The 16,154-nt window shown below is 34.5% G+C and overlaps 1 protein-coding gene across 1 annotated transcript in view; it reads right to left on the bottom strand.

Annotated features, from left to right (window-relative positions):
- Positions 1–16,154, bottom strand: part of LOC150092387 (uncharacterized) — a 265,602-nt gene that overhangs the window by 125,519 nt on the left and 123,929 nt on the right. Inside the window, exons 5-6 of the mRNA XM_090415087.1 lie at positions 13,242–13,326; positions 480–657 (exon numbers count right to left, since the gene is read on the bottom strand). Coding sequence (XP_090271213.1) covers positions 480–657; positions 13,242–13,326 — 263 coding nt within the window. The remainder of the gene's footprint in view (positions 1–479; positions 658–13,241; positions 13,327–16,154) is intronic.

The raw sequence follows: 16,154 nt of genomic DNA, 5'->3' as shown, positions 1-16,154 counted from the left end.
TATCTGCTAATTTTAGTTTGAATTGATCTGAATTTGTTACAAAATTTGTTTATGTCAATTTTTAATCCCCTTTTTTTTCCTGCTTTCTCTGTCTAGGTCATTTGGCATTTTCTAAACTTCTTCCTCCTTATGTTTTGCTAACAAAACAATGCCATCTGTAAAACATAATCTGCTATGCACTAATGATATAGAACTATCTAAGTATTACTAAAACATATTTGATAGGCATCATTTTTGTCCATAACATCAGACAACCACTATAAGCAAGTAATAAAGACCTACTTTGGTAGATTTGATTATCATGATATTTAAGATATGATGATTGCAACTCGCTAAGAATATATTTAATGGCTGAAGTAAAGTTTAAAGTGCAAATTCCTTTCTCAATACTGTATTAAAAAGTAATTCAGAATATCATTTTTATATTTATTTAATCTAAGGAATATTTAAAGTTTAAAAATATAGCATATAAAACAAACCTGTGAATAAAACTATGAGATTCCAAATAAGACATAGCTGAAGCAATCTGGGTAGCCATATACATGAGAACGACTGCATTAATTTCTTCTCTATTTGCATTTCTCAAATAATCCAAGAGATTACCACAAGGCATAAATTCTGTAATAATATAAAAAGGTGGTTCCCTAGTACATACACCTGTAAATAAAAATAGCCTTAGAATGGAATACACATAAGACTTATCAATATGAATGGATAACGAAATTAAGAACTGAACTTTTTTCCCCCTCCAAAATTATTTCACAGTATGTCCTCAAGTTATGTTTGTTCCAAAAGCTTTTGCAAGTTGAAAAATCGACATAAGTTGAATGGTGCTTAAATAGATGCGTTTTTGACATTATGTTTGTTTCAAAAGATAAAGCTTCAATAGGTTCTGCTTATGAAAAAGAAACCTTTGAGAAAATGAGTTCAATCAGTATCCTATCAAGTACATAAATATTAAAGCATATGTAATTGTAAGAAAACTAATATAAACAGTATTACATATTCATTATAGATGTGTAATAATGGATATACACTCCATACTACTGCAGATCTCTCTCTCTACATCCTTTGTCGTAAATAAGTTTATAGTATGCAATAGTATCTTTGATTTTCTTTTCTATAAGCATAAGACTTATTGGCACTTGTTATTGCATGTCTTCAATCAAAATCATCAATAATTTTTCCATTTCTTCTATTAATATGTCTATTTTTCTTGGAAGTGATCATGGATTGCACTAACATTTATAGTACTGAATGTGAATAATCCAAGAGATTACTGCAAGGCATAAATTCTGTAATAATATAAAAAGGTGGTTCCCTTCATACTTTTATAATAGTTTTAACAGTTGATTCATTCATTTTGAAGTATGTCAGGACCCAGCCATATGCATTATCTTTTATTATGACCGAGACTGAGGTCCTACCAAAATTAAACGAGCAGTTATGAAGTATTACCAGAACTCTTTATTTCAACAAAATTAAAAAAAAGGGGGAGGTGGATAAAAAGCTATGATACAGCTACAATCACCTCTTGATTCGAAGAAACACACTGACCAGCAAGGCAGAGTTTTAGTTTTGGGAAGAGATAGAAGTCAATGTGAGCCAAATCTGGGGAATAGGGTGGATGTTCCAACAATTCATAGTGCAGATCCATCCCTTAATTTTCCCACTGCCATTGTGGGAAGGTGAATTAGCCTGATGAAAATTGATTTTTTCTTCAGCAAACTGGGTCTTTTCTCACGAATTTTTTCGTCTAATCTGGTTAAAAGATGATAAATATTCCCTGATTATTGTTTTACCCTCTTCAAGATAATTAATAAACATTAATTATTTAGAATTCTTTAGCATTCTAAATTCATTCTTTAGCATCCCAAAACACCGATGCCATGACCTTTCCTGCTGATGGAACAGATTTTGTCTTCTTTGTTGCTGAACAACTGGCTTCTGTCCATTGTTTTGACTGCTGTTTGGATTCTGGTGTGTAATGATGAATCTAAGTCTCATCCATAGTAATAAATCGATGCACAAAATCAGTTTTATTCTTGTTAAAACGCTCCAAGCACTGTTCAGAGATTTTCATGCGAATGCATTTTTGACCTGCTGTGAGCTAGTGTGGCACCCATCTTGCGCAAAGCTTTTTCATTTGAAATTCTTCATGCAAAATATATCCTACACATTCTTTTGAAATGCCTATAGTCTCAGCAATTTCAAACACTTTGACTCACTGGTCATCCAATACCATATCGTGCACCTGATCAATGATTTCTGGTGTTGTTACACTTTTTGGACGCCCTACACGTGGATCATCTTCAAGGCTGGTACAGCCACGTTTAAACTTCGCAGTTCATTTCTTAATTGTCGCAAATTGTTGAAGGAGAAGACTACTCATAAACTTTTATGAACTTCTTTTGGCATTAAACCTTCTGTTACAAAGAATTTTATAATCGCACGTCAGACAGCTGTATAAAACAAACTACTTGATAGAATGACTTGCAATTTCACATGGATGCTTATGACAGATGTACCAACCTAGAAAAAAAAAAAATCTTACCGATAGTGTTGCCATCTATGATCGAGGCCGAGAACTTTTCAGACCACCCTTGTTAGAGAGGTATTGAGGGGGAGGGGGGGGGTTCACTCTGGATAGCTTCATCGAAGTGTGACAAAAGGGAAGGCCAGTTTAGAAACCACTGTTATTGATAAGTATAAATTACATAAATCTGTAGTGATACACATTTTATAGTCTGTGAAATTAATGCTGTTCACTACCTTCTTTTAAGAAGATAGTAAGCATCCTGTGTGTAGTTTTAGATGTAATCCTAAAGACAGTACCACAGATGTTTATAGAAGATATAAAAGCAAAGTGTCTAACAATGAAAGTGTTTTATTATAACAATGTTAATTATTGGGCAGTATATTATTATTATTATTATTATTTGACACCTCCAGGGAGTCCTAAGACTCATCGAGGGAGGGCATCTACTCAAACTCTGCTTCCACCACTCAACAATCCACAAACTGCCTCATCTACACCAACGCCATCAACTGTTCACCATCACCACTATTATTTTCACAGACTATCACAAACACCCATGCCCACAGCGGGATTTGAACCCACAGCCTTTTGGCTGGAGAGCAGATACTTTTTATTACAGATACCAATTATTTACATATGCATATATGTAAATAAGTATAGAACTTATTCAAATAATACATGCAGTATTGTCATAAGAAATTCCATGTAAATATATGAAATTATGATAATATTAGTTATACTCTATGTGTAAAACATAAAGAGATGTTAATTAAAACTCTTATGTTAAAGGTTGTGTTTCCTGAAAACACTTCATACATACGATACTAAAGTAATAATATGCATTAAAAATTAACGATGCCAAGAATTATATTCTTTGTTTGTTCTTTCATCCAAGTGTAAGCAAACAAAGTATGCACGTGAAGTAACTTCACAACTATGTACTAAAAGCCAATAGTCAGAATCTTGTTAAAAGAGTAACTTATTATAATCAGGATGTGAACTATATGTTCGTTCCAACTTCACTCACAACTCTAAGCAGCATGCCCCCCACCCACCCTAGACAGGATCATAAGACATAAGATACCTATGAACTTATTACCTTTTTTCCATGTCATTTAATTTCTAGTTTTAAGTCTTAATGCTACATCGTGAATGAATGTATTATCACTTTTACATTTTTCAGACATATTTAGGACTTTTAATTTTGGTTACAATAAGTACCTACTTAGGTTCACTAACAAGAGACAACTTGTGTTCAAGGCACCTTACTATGAAAGCTAACTATTATAATAAAATGAAGGATATTATGGATGCAGTCATATTTCATATACAAATATAAAAAAAACAACTTCATTTTGAAAATTTACCAGAGAGAGAGAGAGATTATGAGAATATAAACTTTGGCATGAGAGTTGACTTAGTTTGTCCTACTTAAAAGATACAAATGCTGCTCAGGAGCCTGTATATCCACCTTTTATTGGGTGAACATGCAAGTTCCAGAACTGAACAGACCTTTCGGCTCTATCTTTTAGTCATCTAATAGATGGCTAAAATGCAGAAATGCTCACAAAGTGCTGCTTGATAGATGCATTGCTGGACATAAGCTGAAGTACCACAATTGCATATCTATGAATTTGTGTCAGTCAAGGACTTACTGTGTGTGTGTGCATCCTTTTTTTAAATATCAGTCTCACACAAAGAGGTCCAACACATATGACATGACAGTGCCATGTACAGACAAATAAGTGGTTAGAAGGAAGAAAGGAATTTGTTATTGGAGTTTTTGAAGACCTAAAGGTTGTAATATTGGGGAAAATAGTATGAGAAAGAATATTCCAAATGAAAGAGGTGTAGGGAATGAAGGCAAAGGATGAGAAGTTCACTGAGTTTGGAGTTGAATCGTATATGGGTACTGACCAGCAGACACTTGGATCTGCTGGTCAGTATCCATATACGATCTAGAAAACATTTCCAGATCTGGAAAAGGCATATACCAAGATGCTAAAAAACGTTGTTCAAATCACAACACTTATATGGTGCAAATTTGATATTATATTGAGCAAAACAGTCTATGGGGGGGGGGGGAGTACCCAAAAAGAATGGAATCTGAAATAGGCACGTGCGCTTGGCTAGAGGAGACAGGACAAGAAGTTCCCTTGGAAGTTGGGTAAGAGTAGTTAGCAAGGTATTAGAACTAGATTTTTTGCTTGGAGAGACTGGTTAAAGAATGGAATGGATTGGTAGAATCAGCTATGAGTGGTTTGTCAGTTAGTAGATTCAAGGAAAGGTATGACATATATCAAGCAGACAGTTTAGGTCTTCTGTGATGAGTCTTCCAACTCTGTGGAAGTTCTCATGCAATAATGTTTTTTTTTTTTTGAGTGCTGAGTAAAGATCCCATTTTGTTACAAGGAGTATATAGATTAATAATAACATGCATATATTATATTAATATCTTAGACAGTATTTACATATGTACAGTTAAAACTTTATTATTGATTTATTGTTCAATACAAAATACTGAAAACATTCGTTTTTGATAAATATCCATGTTTGTTTTTTTGTCAGTACTGCAATGCACCTTCTTTTTTACCTTTTGTTCTGATGACATTCCTGCTATCTTCCTTGATGCTTGTGTTAAGCATATCTCAAGAGAAGCTTAGCAGCTTGAGAATAATAATAATAATTATTATAATAAACTGCAATTACTATCATGAACCGCAACTACCATCACCATCTATCACTAACTACCAATGCCATCTACCACCCACCACCACCACTAGTGTTTTCACAGACAATCACAAACATCCATTCCCATGGCAGGATTCGAACCCACAGCCTTTTGGCTGGAGAGCAGATATGCTAACCACTTGGCCAACCAGGCTGGCAATCCTCTTCAATATTTTCAATCATTGTCTTGTTATTTCTGGTTTCATTTAGTAGTCTTTCAAAATAATTAATGGGCCAGTAATGGGCACGGATGTGCAATAAACCACCTCTCCATGTCAAATTAATTCCTTCTTCCTGTGGTGTGGCCTGTTTCCACAAAAGGGGCTCTGGTGTTTGCAGCAAGCATTTCTACTTCAAAAGGATATCTTCCTCTTCCTAGTTGGAGGAAATGTCAACTACTAGACTACATGGTAGATGACCTTCATTGCCCAGTGAAACACTACCACCCTGTTTATCAGGGGCCTCAAGTGGCAAATGCAAAGGTTGGCCTCCAGAACCCCTACTCTGGAGGCCAACCTTTGCATTTGCCACTTTCTAGTTTCCATCTTCCATGCAGTGTGAGTAAGAGTATCTGCCTAACATACTTCGAGAGCTGGACCCTACTCCGTTTCGAGGATACAACATCCATGCCGCAGGTGGGATTTGAATGGCAAGGAGACCTGTCACTCTCTGTATGGATGTCATGTTCATGAGTATCTTCCACTGCATGTCACCACTCTTTCATGCAACAACAAACCAAAAATGAAATAGACAAACAAAAACAGAAACACTGCAAACATGATCAAGTAATTCAAGAAAGGGATCCTGATTAGTTCCTTACCAAAAAAAAAAAAAAAAATCATTTCCACATACTCTTCACAAATGTCCATGGCATAAATTCCAACATAAATGATGTTCATCATCACTTATGGACATCCAAACCAGACCTCTTAACAGAAACCCAAATTACAGCTATATTAACTACAATTCACCTTTAATGCCCAAATTACAATCTTCATGATTCATTTTGACACAAAGGTGGCACTTGTGCCTTTGGTAGGTTCGAAAAGTGCTTGCCAGAGAATGCCAAATTTAGAATCAACTGCTTCTGACCTCCTCTGGCTGATAAGATTACCTTGCCCCACTTAATAAGATTCACCTGCTGAATTTACTGGTCTCAAAACTCTGAACACCATAGACCTCTCCATGAATCTTGACCATCTACAATCCAGATACCCAAACAGTGAAGTCATCATTCTAGATGACCTGAATGTTCACTACTCTAACTGGGCCCCCTTCTCCAACACTACAGATCAAGCCGGGTGTAATGCAGAAGTTTTTGCTATAAGCAATGATGTAACGCAAATCATGCAGTTACCTACCCAAATTCCAGATAATCCCCTCCACTTTCCCAATACTCTTAATCTATTTTTAACTAGTTCTCATTTCAGACACTTTAGAAGTTACCTCTCCTCTCAGCAACTCAGACTATCTAGGGTAAGTTTCTAGTCTCACAGAATGCTCCTCCTCTGACCACACACAACCTTGTGTCCTTTGGCACTATAAAGGTACAAAGTGGGATGAATGAAGAGTAGTAGTTCTCCAGAACTACTACTCTTCTTTCCCTTGACATGACTATTGTTTCTGCTCTTCTGACCTAGACACTTGCATTGAGAAAGTCATAGAAATCATCTTCAGTGGCATGAAGACATTCATCCCTCATTCCATCCAAAATTCCTGTCCACTTTCAACAGAAGCCCTGATTCAACAGAAGATGCATGAAAGCAGTCAAATTAAAAAACTCAGCTTACTCTAAGTGGCTTGCATCATACTCAGCCTATGCAGAAGCATGCAATAAATGTAAATCAATTATTAGCAAATCCAAAATCTGGGAGACTGTAATTCTGAATTTAGATCAACAAAAAATGCTGGTCATCTTTGACTAATGCCAGAAGGCATAGTCAAAATATTCAAATGCTTGCTTGATATTCTTATTCAGATTATTTTACCATGCTATCTTTATCCTTGAAAATGTCTCAGATAAAACTATTCAATTTTTTACTTCTGCATTCATTAAAATTCTTGATAAACATGTCCTGGCTAAACTCACCATCTACATAGTGTAACCAGAATACTGATCTGAGAGCTTTGTTCTCCAGGTGAATGAATTTGAATAATCTAACATGTAAGTGGTTTTGCTAAATGTTTAGCAAGTATGCAATTGTATCAACACTCTTGTCCCAAAGAAATTATTAAAAAAATTAAAACCACATCCTGTTAAACACCTCCAGATATATTTTGGAGCCCAACAATTCATACATCAATACTCTCTTCACCTTGCAGCTGACAATATAGAAAGCACCAATAACAAACTTTCCAACAGCTAACAAAATCACTTACCATCTGAATTATTCAAATTCACTAGACAGATTATGTACACAAAGGAAAAATATACAAATAACTAGATTAATCTACAAGTAGAATCCCTCTCTCTGTGTCTCTCTCTTGCAGATAATTTTTATACAGAACACCAAAAGTCTTGTTATGTTACGTTGATAATGTGTTTGCCATCTGACTATGACACATTCAATATTTTTATTGCATTAAAACAGTCAACATCCAAAATACACTTCACAACACAAAAAGAAACTAACAATTGTCATTTCTTCCCACACACACACACACACACTAGTTAAACATCTTCCAAATGGTTCATTATCTTTTTCTTTATAGAAAACTAATACACATTAGGAAGTTCATATAAGCATTCATTTCACCATCATCTATCTCAACAGTACAGCATTCGCAAAACACATACACACAGAGCCAGGAATAGTTGTAATAATGCGGCCCTTGCTGCAGAATTCAGTTATCTTTACCAAGCTTTTTTTTTTAAGGCAATGGCTACAATTCTTATGAAACAATCAAAATGCAACCTGTTTTCTATTTCTCCCTCACCTTCTAGGATACATCTGAAGGACTAAGTTCTTCATAAATATAACCTTCATTCTACTTTAAAACTGCAAATCCAACTCACAACATTCATTCATTCTCTCAAGGACATGCTTATTCCACTTATATTTCCTGCAACGTATAAAGTGTGCTTGCAAATTAGCCTAGACAGACTGCATATCATATCTTATGTCTGGTGCTGTTTTGCAGAATGACAAACCAGAATTTCCAGGAAGAAAACCTCCCCATGTCCATATAAGACTAGCAAACTCACCTTCTGATGAAAAAAACCTTATAGAGGTTCTATGCAGGGATCACTTAAGGGTCAAAGCTGGATAACTGTGAAGAAACCTCCATGTAGCCTTTTAAGGAATAGGGAGAAATACCAGGACTTCTGACCTAATGTCCAATTCTCACCTTCTCATAGCACACCAGCATTAGGTATCTACCTGGATACTGTACAAACAAGGGTGGACTAGAAATTTGGGATTTAGCTGACCAAATCATATTCCAACTGGTTGAATCAAAATGCAAAATAATGGTACAACATGATAAAATTTCATGCCAGTTGGGGTGTAGCCCAGTTAAAGAAGGCCCCCAGTTGTTTTCATTAGGAATGGGTGAAAAATCAAATACTGAAACAAATCCAAACTCAACATCTGTAGTGTTCAAGATCGGCACCATCAACATAAGAAGCATCAATGAAAAGAAATGGAACTAGCAGAATTGTTGGTTAATTATCAGATCAACATGAATAGGCATCACTGAAATGAAAAATACAAAAACAAGTGACATCTTTCTGAGCGACAAATACAAGATGTTATATTTAGTAATAACAATCAAGAAAAAGAAAGCAGTAATATTATTCAAAGCCTAAATATAAGGATAATCTTCTTGAATGGTAGGTAATATCAAATGTGGATAATAAAAGAATGGAGAACTGGACAATGAGACTTACTAGTGTCCATGGTCACACAGAAGGTTCTAATAAGGAAGACATGGAGGGAATTTTTCAAGACATTAGAGAAGCCAGTTGGCATAAAAAAAAAAAAAAAGGAAATGTTAGGCCCTAATGAAGATTTAAACAGCACAATAGGATATAATTACCACATATACAGAAATGTTTCGGGAAAATTTAGAGAAAAGAGCAAAAGTTAAAAAAAAGTAAGTACCTGCTGGATTTCTATTCAGGACATGCAACTAGTCATTAATACTGTTTCAATATAAAAATGTGAACAAATTCACAATGGACCTTCAAGTGATCACTTAGTTTTGAGCAAGATAAACTGAATTTCATACTGAAAAGAAGAGTGTGTAAGAAAGTTTAAAATGAATCAAAGCTGAGCACTTTTTGGAGGTGAGCTGTAGACTAAAATACACAAACATTATTCGAGTAAAAATGAGAAAGTTTAAAAACAAGAGCCAAACCTTGAGATTCACTGGCAAACTCTAAGTCAGCCAGAGAAGTGTTTAGTAAGTGTCTGTAAAAATAGAAAAATCAGAACTCCATAGCAGACTCAGGAAGACTTAGTGAAGGAAAGCAAGAACGCACATCAAAAGTTCCTGCTAAGCAAGTCAGCTTGTGCTCATAGTGAATACAGAGAAAAATGTAAGAAAGTAAAGCACTGTCTAAAACTAGCAACACAAAACTCATAGGAAGACTTTGGTAAGAACTTAGAAAATAAATATCAGAAAGGTTATTTAAATTAAGGGGATATTGAATCCCCCATTATTTCAAAGCCGAATAAGAAACTCCAAGAGAGAAATCGAAGAGTTCCATGCCGAATACAGCAAGCTACAAAAATTCAGCGAGTCCAAGCGTAAGCAAACACCTGGGTAGTACAATACCGGGCAACTCGTAGTAAAGCCCGGTATTGTACTACCCAGGTGTTTGCTTACGCTTGGACTCGCCGAACTTTTGTAGCTTGCTGTATTTGGCATGGAACTCTTTGATTTCTGTCTTAGAGTTTCTTATTCGGCTTTGAAATAATGTGGCATTAAATATCCCCTTAATTTAAACATTTTTACATCGCCAAAGTGAAGCCTTTTGGCTCTTTATTTCATTATCAGAAAGGTAGTCTAATATTTTGGGGCTATTGAAAGAGCTTAGAAATGGGAGAGAAATCAGGGAGATACAAGTGACATGAAAACAGAAGAAAAAGATATTCTACATATCTTGAAATGGTCTAAAACAAACAAGCACTGACAGCACAGTGGTAGAAATACTCAACAAAAATGCAAAATTAGGAATACATACCAATACTTGAAGCAGAAAAGCCATAAAAAACTGAAATGTGGTAAGGCTGCTGAAGTATATGATATTTGACCAGAAAGCTTAAATATAGAAGTTAAAAAAAAAATTTTTTTTTAAATTACAGTGGCTACACTGCATAATTCAGAGGGCCTGGTCAGAGGGTCAAATTCTGGACAATTGGAGTAGAGCTTATCGTACATCTGTAAAAAGGGAAATAAAACTGAATATGAAAATTACAGAGGAATTTCCCTACTGAATGTTCTTGGTAAGATTCATGTAAGTCAATATTCATGTAAGATTCTTCATCAATATTCATCAATGTTCATGTAAGATTCTTGAGAAATAGCAAAAAAAAAATTGTCAAAGGGAAGCATGGAGAAAAACAAGCAGGATTCATGGCAAATAGAGGTTGTCAGGATCAGAGTTTCACTTTAAGATAAATAGTTGAAAAATCATGGGCATATACAAAGATCAACAAGCTTTGTACACCTGGAAAGGCACATGACAAAGCGGCAAAAGAAAACCTAGTCAAAATATTACAGTTATACAGTGAAATGGAACATTTTATCAAGAAATACTTAGTCTATATTTGAATTGTAAGTCAGCAGTTAGGAAGATGGTTTGATGTTACATCAGGTGCATGTTATCTCAATCTATATGGATCATATTATGAAGGAAACGTGGTATTAAACTTGATTTCAAAACTGAAGATGCTAAACTCTCAGAGCTTAACTTCATCAGATGATGTTATACTTCTACTTAAATCCAGTACAAGTCTGCAGGATTCCCTGACTAATCTGAGTAACTGTTATAATAAATCTGGTATAAAAATCAGCAATAAAAAGAATAACACAAAGAAAATAGGCAGAAACACTGAAAACATCAACTGCATTCTGAATGGCGAACCTACAGAACAAGTAAAACATACAACAAGTAAATTTTGCTATTTATGCAAAATCTTGAAACGATTGCAGATTAAATATGGAAATAACAGAATTAACAAAGCTGGTATAGTACAAAGTCAAGTGAATTAATTTAATTTTTATGGCTATTTTGCCTATTTTTATTTATGGAGTACCCATTTTTATGATGTCATCGGCTTTTTACTCAATTTTCAGGGCATTACTGATGTTTTAAAGATATAGATATATGAAGAATTATAAGGAAGGAATAATTTTGGACATACTTTTGTGGGATGTTCCTGGTTGTCATCTTACTGATGTATAGTACTGGAGTATGACTGAAATGGGGGGGGGTTGGAAATGGAGAGAGATGTGGGAGAAATGTGGGTCAGACACAAGGTATGTGAAATTTAAAACCCGGGTTTTAAAGTGTGGGCGGTAAATTCTTTGGGAAGATGAAAGATTTTTTGGGGAAAGGAAAAGGATAGAATATGATGAAAACAAGATTAGGGGTGGAACCATAAAAATTAATATTTATTTAGAGGAGTAACATGAAAAATTTTCTGGAAATAATATCTGTGAATTAATTTATATGGGATATGAGAGAAATCAGTCAAAACACAAAACTAGCTACATATAAGAAAGTGTTCAAACCATTTTATCTTATGGATGTGAGAACTGGATTAGAAATAAAACACTTGATCAAAGACTAGAAACCACAGATATGAGAGTTCTAAAAAATATCAAGGAAGTGAACAGGTGGCATTAATGGCAGTAACATATTAAAAATGGGGGATATCAGGAAAGAACACGACATTGCTAGCATTCGTGAATGTGTCAGCATTGTTAATCTCAGGTGGTATGGTCACTTAAACAGAATAGAAGAAGAATGGGTAGCAAAGCAAGTGTTCTTTGTCAGGATGGCAGGAAAATTTTCCAGAGGAAGACCAAGATCTAGGTGGATCGATACAGTAAACTGTGCCTTAGGAGACAGAAATACAAGTTCTGATTATATTGAAGTCTTAACAGATAACAGATTAATTTGAAGGAAAAATTGTCAATAGGCAATTAGTAATGATGTAGCTTTTTCATGTAGTACCATCATGATATCCTGTAAGCCCCATGAAGGTATATGTCAGAAATTTGATGATGAGGTGCTATGAATTCCAGATGAGAATTAAACAAAGACTGGCAGGTCTGTTAACTTTGAAGAACATAAAACTACATGTGTTATCATCATCAATATAGCACACTAGGATTGATAGATCACACTCTGGATTACTCTCATATACAATTAAATGGAAGAAGACTACTATACTACAAACAAAAATGTTACAAGTCTGAGAAACTATTTTTAGAATCAGCATTGACAGTTAATCATCCCCCCCACCCCCAAACTTCAATAAGTATGGCTGTATTAATTTACCAAAGATCTGGGAGAAAGTCATTTTAATATACATAGAGAGAAGGCACCATGAGAAGCCAATAGTTATTTTTTTTAGTATCTAATTGAATGATCTGCATTTTGTAAAAAGTGTATGTCTTTGCTCTGAAGATGCTGGTTTAAAATACTACAAAATATTAGCAAATAAATTATGTATTTTTATTTTGTTTCCTCTGGTGTTGATCATACCATGTACTAGCATGAAGTCAGCGATCACTTTATTTACCAGTTTACCTTCTTCTCTTAAGAAAAGGTAAGTTAACATATATAAGTTAACATATGATATTTAAAGACATTGATATGTCTGTTAGAATAAGAATAAATACCATCCATCAAACTGCAATCTGAAATAAAATATATATTCAGCATTTGACAATCATCAATTCCCTCATGAGTGGAGAAAGAAAAAAAAAAAAAACTAAATAATATTAAAAGTATTACCAAGCAGCTGTACTAGATTTGGATGTTTCATTTCTTTCATGATGGATGCTTCTTCCAAAAAATCTTTCAGTGCCATTGTATCTTCCTAAGATATAAGAGTGGCATTAGAAAAACCATAAAACTTTTCTAAATAAGCTTTCTTCTATTTGTAATTTAAAAAAAAAAATCTATATATGAAAATGATATTATAATATAAAAGTTTAGTCAAATAAATGTGTGTGTGTGTGGGGGGTCGCTATACAGCAAGTTATGTGACATCTGACCTTTAACAACAAATTTTCCAGTTATCTGACTTTCCAACTTATGTGATGGATTTAACTTAGTTCCACCTCCGATCTATCCAAACCAAGAGGATCAGATATGTATTTCAATACAATTTAAAATAAAATACAGTCTTTTGAATAATTATGCCCAAAACAGTGTTATTTAAAATGAATAATAGAAATATTATAAGCAATACTTTTCATGTTTCATACCATATTAATTCAAATTATACACCATGTAAGTACAATACTATGATTATTTATGATGATTATCACAGAGATTAACTTTTAACTTCTATTTCAGGTGACTATCAATGCAAAATGACAGCTACCAGTCATTTTGCACTGACATTTAATTGTAGTTCACTTAATAGAAGGAAGAAAGACAAAGCTACTGCTTGATATCATAAGAAAGAATGAATAGGAAAGAAAGCATTATAAGAGTAATAGAGATATGGTATAAAGTATAGAATAGAGAGTATATTCATGTATATAATATGGTTGCTGTTCCAAGATTTTGGGAAGCAACTACTTTCAAAGTCAACCTTGAATAAAAAAATCTTGCCTAGAGTGGTAGGTCTATCATCTGCAATAAGCAAATATCAGACATATAAAACATCAGTGATAAGGTTTCAAAGCACATTGATGTCCTGTTTCAGTTGGAGATTCCAAATTCAAAACTCAAATTAAATCTGTTGGGCAGTATCAAATATAAATTGAAACACAATTCCAGAAATTTAATGCATTACCAAATAGAAGAAACAATATTTATGGTTTAAATTAATGCATTGTATTATTTCTATATTATGCAGAATAAAATGAATTTTTTAATAAATTTCCATTTCTGTTTTCTGCAGACAGAAAAATACAACAATGCAGTGCCTGGTAACCAAAGGAATTATGGATTTTTTTTTTTTTTTTTTGTATGTGTGTGTAATATCCACCCAGAGGATTCACTATCATCAAGAATACACATACGACGAAGGCTGATGGTAGGGAGGTGGGAGCTAAACAAAAAACAGTTGAATTACTAAGCAATCACTTTCTGAAAAGTATATCATTCAGGTGAAGATACTACAATAACAGATGTGACAAGAGCTGATGTGGAAACAGAAGAAGAAAATGAAGTAGAGGATTTTATATAACCTTAATGCAAATACAGTAATGGGAATCGATGGGTTATAAGCTGAATAATGTACTAGGGAAATGGTCAGAATGAGTCTCAGCTCTGGTAAGATATCAAGAGAGTGAAAATAGTTCTACTGCATAACGGAGACTTCAATGCAGAGGTAGCAAATTAATGACTGATCAGCATCTCGAGAATGGTAGTTGATCTGGTTAATGAAGAAGTTGGGAAGTTGGTAGGGAAAATTCAGGAATGAGTGGATAAGAATGGAATGCTATATGAGGGCAGCATGGTTTTGTGAAGGATAGATCCTATCTCACCAATTTACTCACTTTGTATAATAAACAGACAAATGAGATGGATAGAGAGAATAGCTACATGATGATACTGCTGGACTTTGCTAAGATATTTGATACGATACCACAAAGAACCCTTATAATAAACCAGAATAAATGGGGATGAATGTGAAGCTGGTGATGTGGATAAGAGAGAACTGATGTACAGACCAGCAGTAGTTTATGGAGGAATCCAGGAGAAGGCCTGTTATTAGGAGTGTGCCACAAAGCTCTTTACTCAGACCACCACTATTTAACTTTTATATTAATGATATAGGAAAAAAACAAGAAGAAATATTCATGGTGTGTGCTGATGATGTAAAACTGAACAGAGCTGATGTAAAGATCATGCTGGCTGATTTAAATACACTGGTTATATGGATAAGGGAGAATAACTATCACTATAATGTGGCAAAGTGTAAGAGATGAAGAGATTGCCAGCTGTGTACTACACTGATGGAACTGGACTGCAAGAAATTATGGTTGATGGGACTGATTAAAGTTCAGATATCAATATTGCAAATGCAGCTTACTGAAAAACACACTGATGAGCAAAGATAAGGAAATTATTATATCTCTTTATAAGGATTTTATAAGATTCCATCTGAACTACTGTGGACAGATATGGTCAACTGAGTTTCTTGAAGATGTGAAAGAGGTAGAGTGGATCCAGAAGCAAATGACCAAGGTTCTACTTATTATTATTATTATTATTATTTTAACGGTGTCTCCATGGAGTCAAAAGACTCATCGCGGGAGACCCGACATTGACACACTAACCATTATTTACACAATACCTGTCATACCTCTCCTTAAATTTATTCACAGTTGAAGCATTCACAACCAGTTCTGGCAAAGCATTCCACCCATTCACAACCCTCCAAGTAAAAAATCTAGTCCTAACACCCTTGTTAACCACACTCTTACACAATCTCCAGGGATGACCCCTCGTTCTCTCACATCCTGCATTGGTCTTAAGAATATCATCAGTATCAATCCTGTAAAATCCCTTTAACAATTTAAATACCTCTATCATATCTCCTCTCCTACGTCTATCAGCTAGTTTTTGGAGCCCACAGATCATCAATCTATCCTCATAGGGAACATCCCACAGACCTGCAACAATCTTTGTAACCCTCCTCTGAATCCTTTCTACCACTTCCGCATCACCAAGAAATCCTGGCGACCA

The sequence above is a fragment of the Typopeltis vanoorti genome, chromosome 26 (genome assembly GCF_054136105.1).
Source record: "Typopeltis vanoorti isolate ZY-2024b chromosome 26, IOZ_Tvanoo_1.0, whole genome shotgun sequence".
In the NCBI taxonomy this organism is placed as follows: domain Eukaryota; kingdom Metazoa; phylum Arthropoda; class Arachnida; order Uropygi; family Thelyphonidae; genus Typopeltis; species Typopeltis vanoorti.
This window is presented reverse-complemented; position numbering and strand designations above follow the sequence as displayed.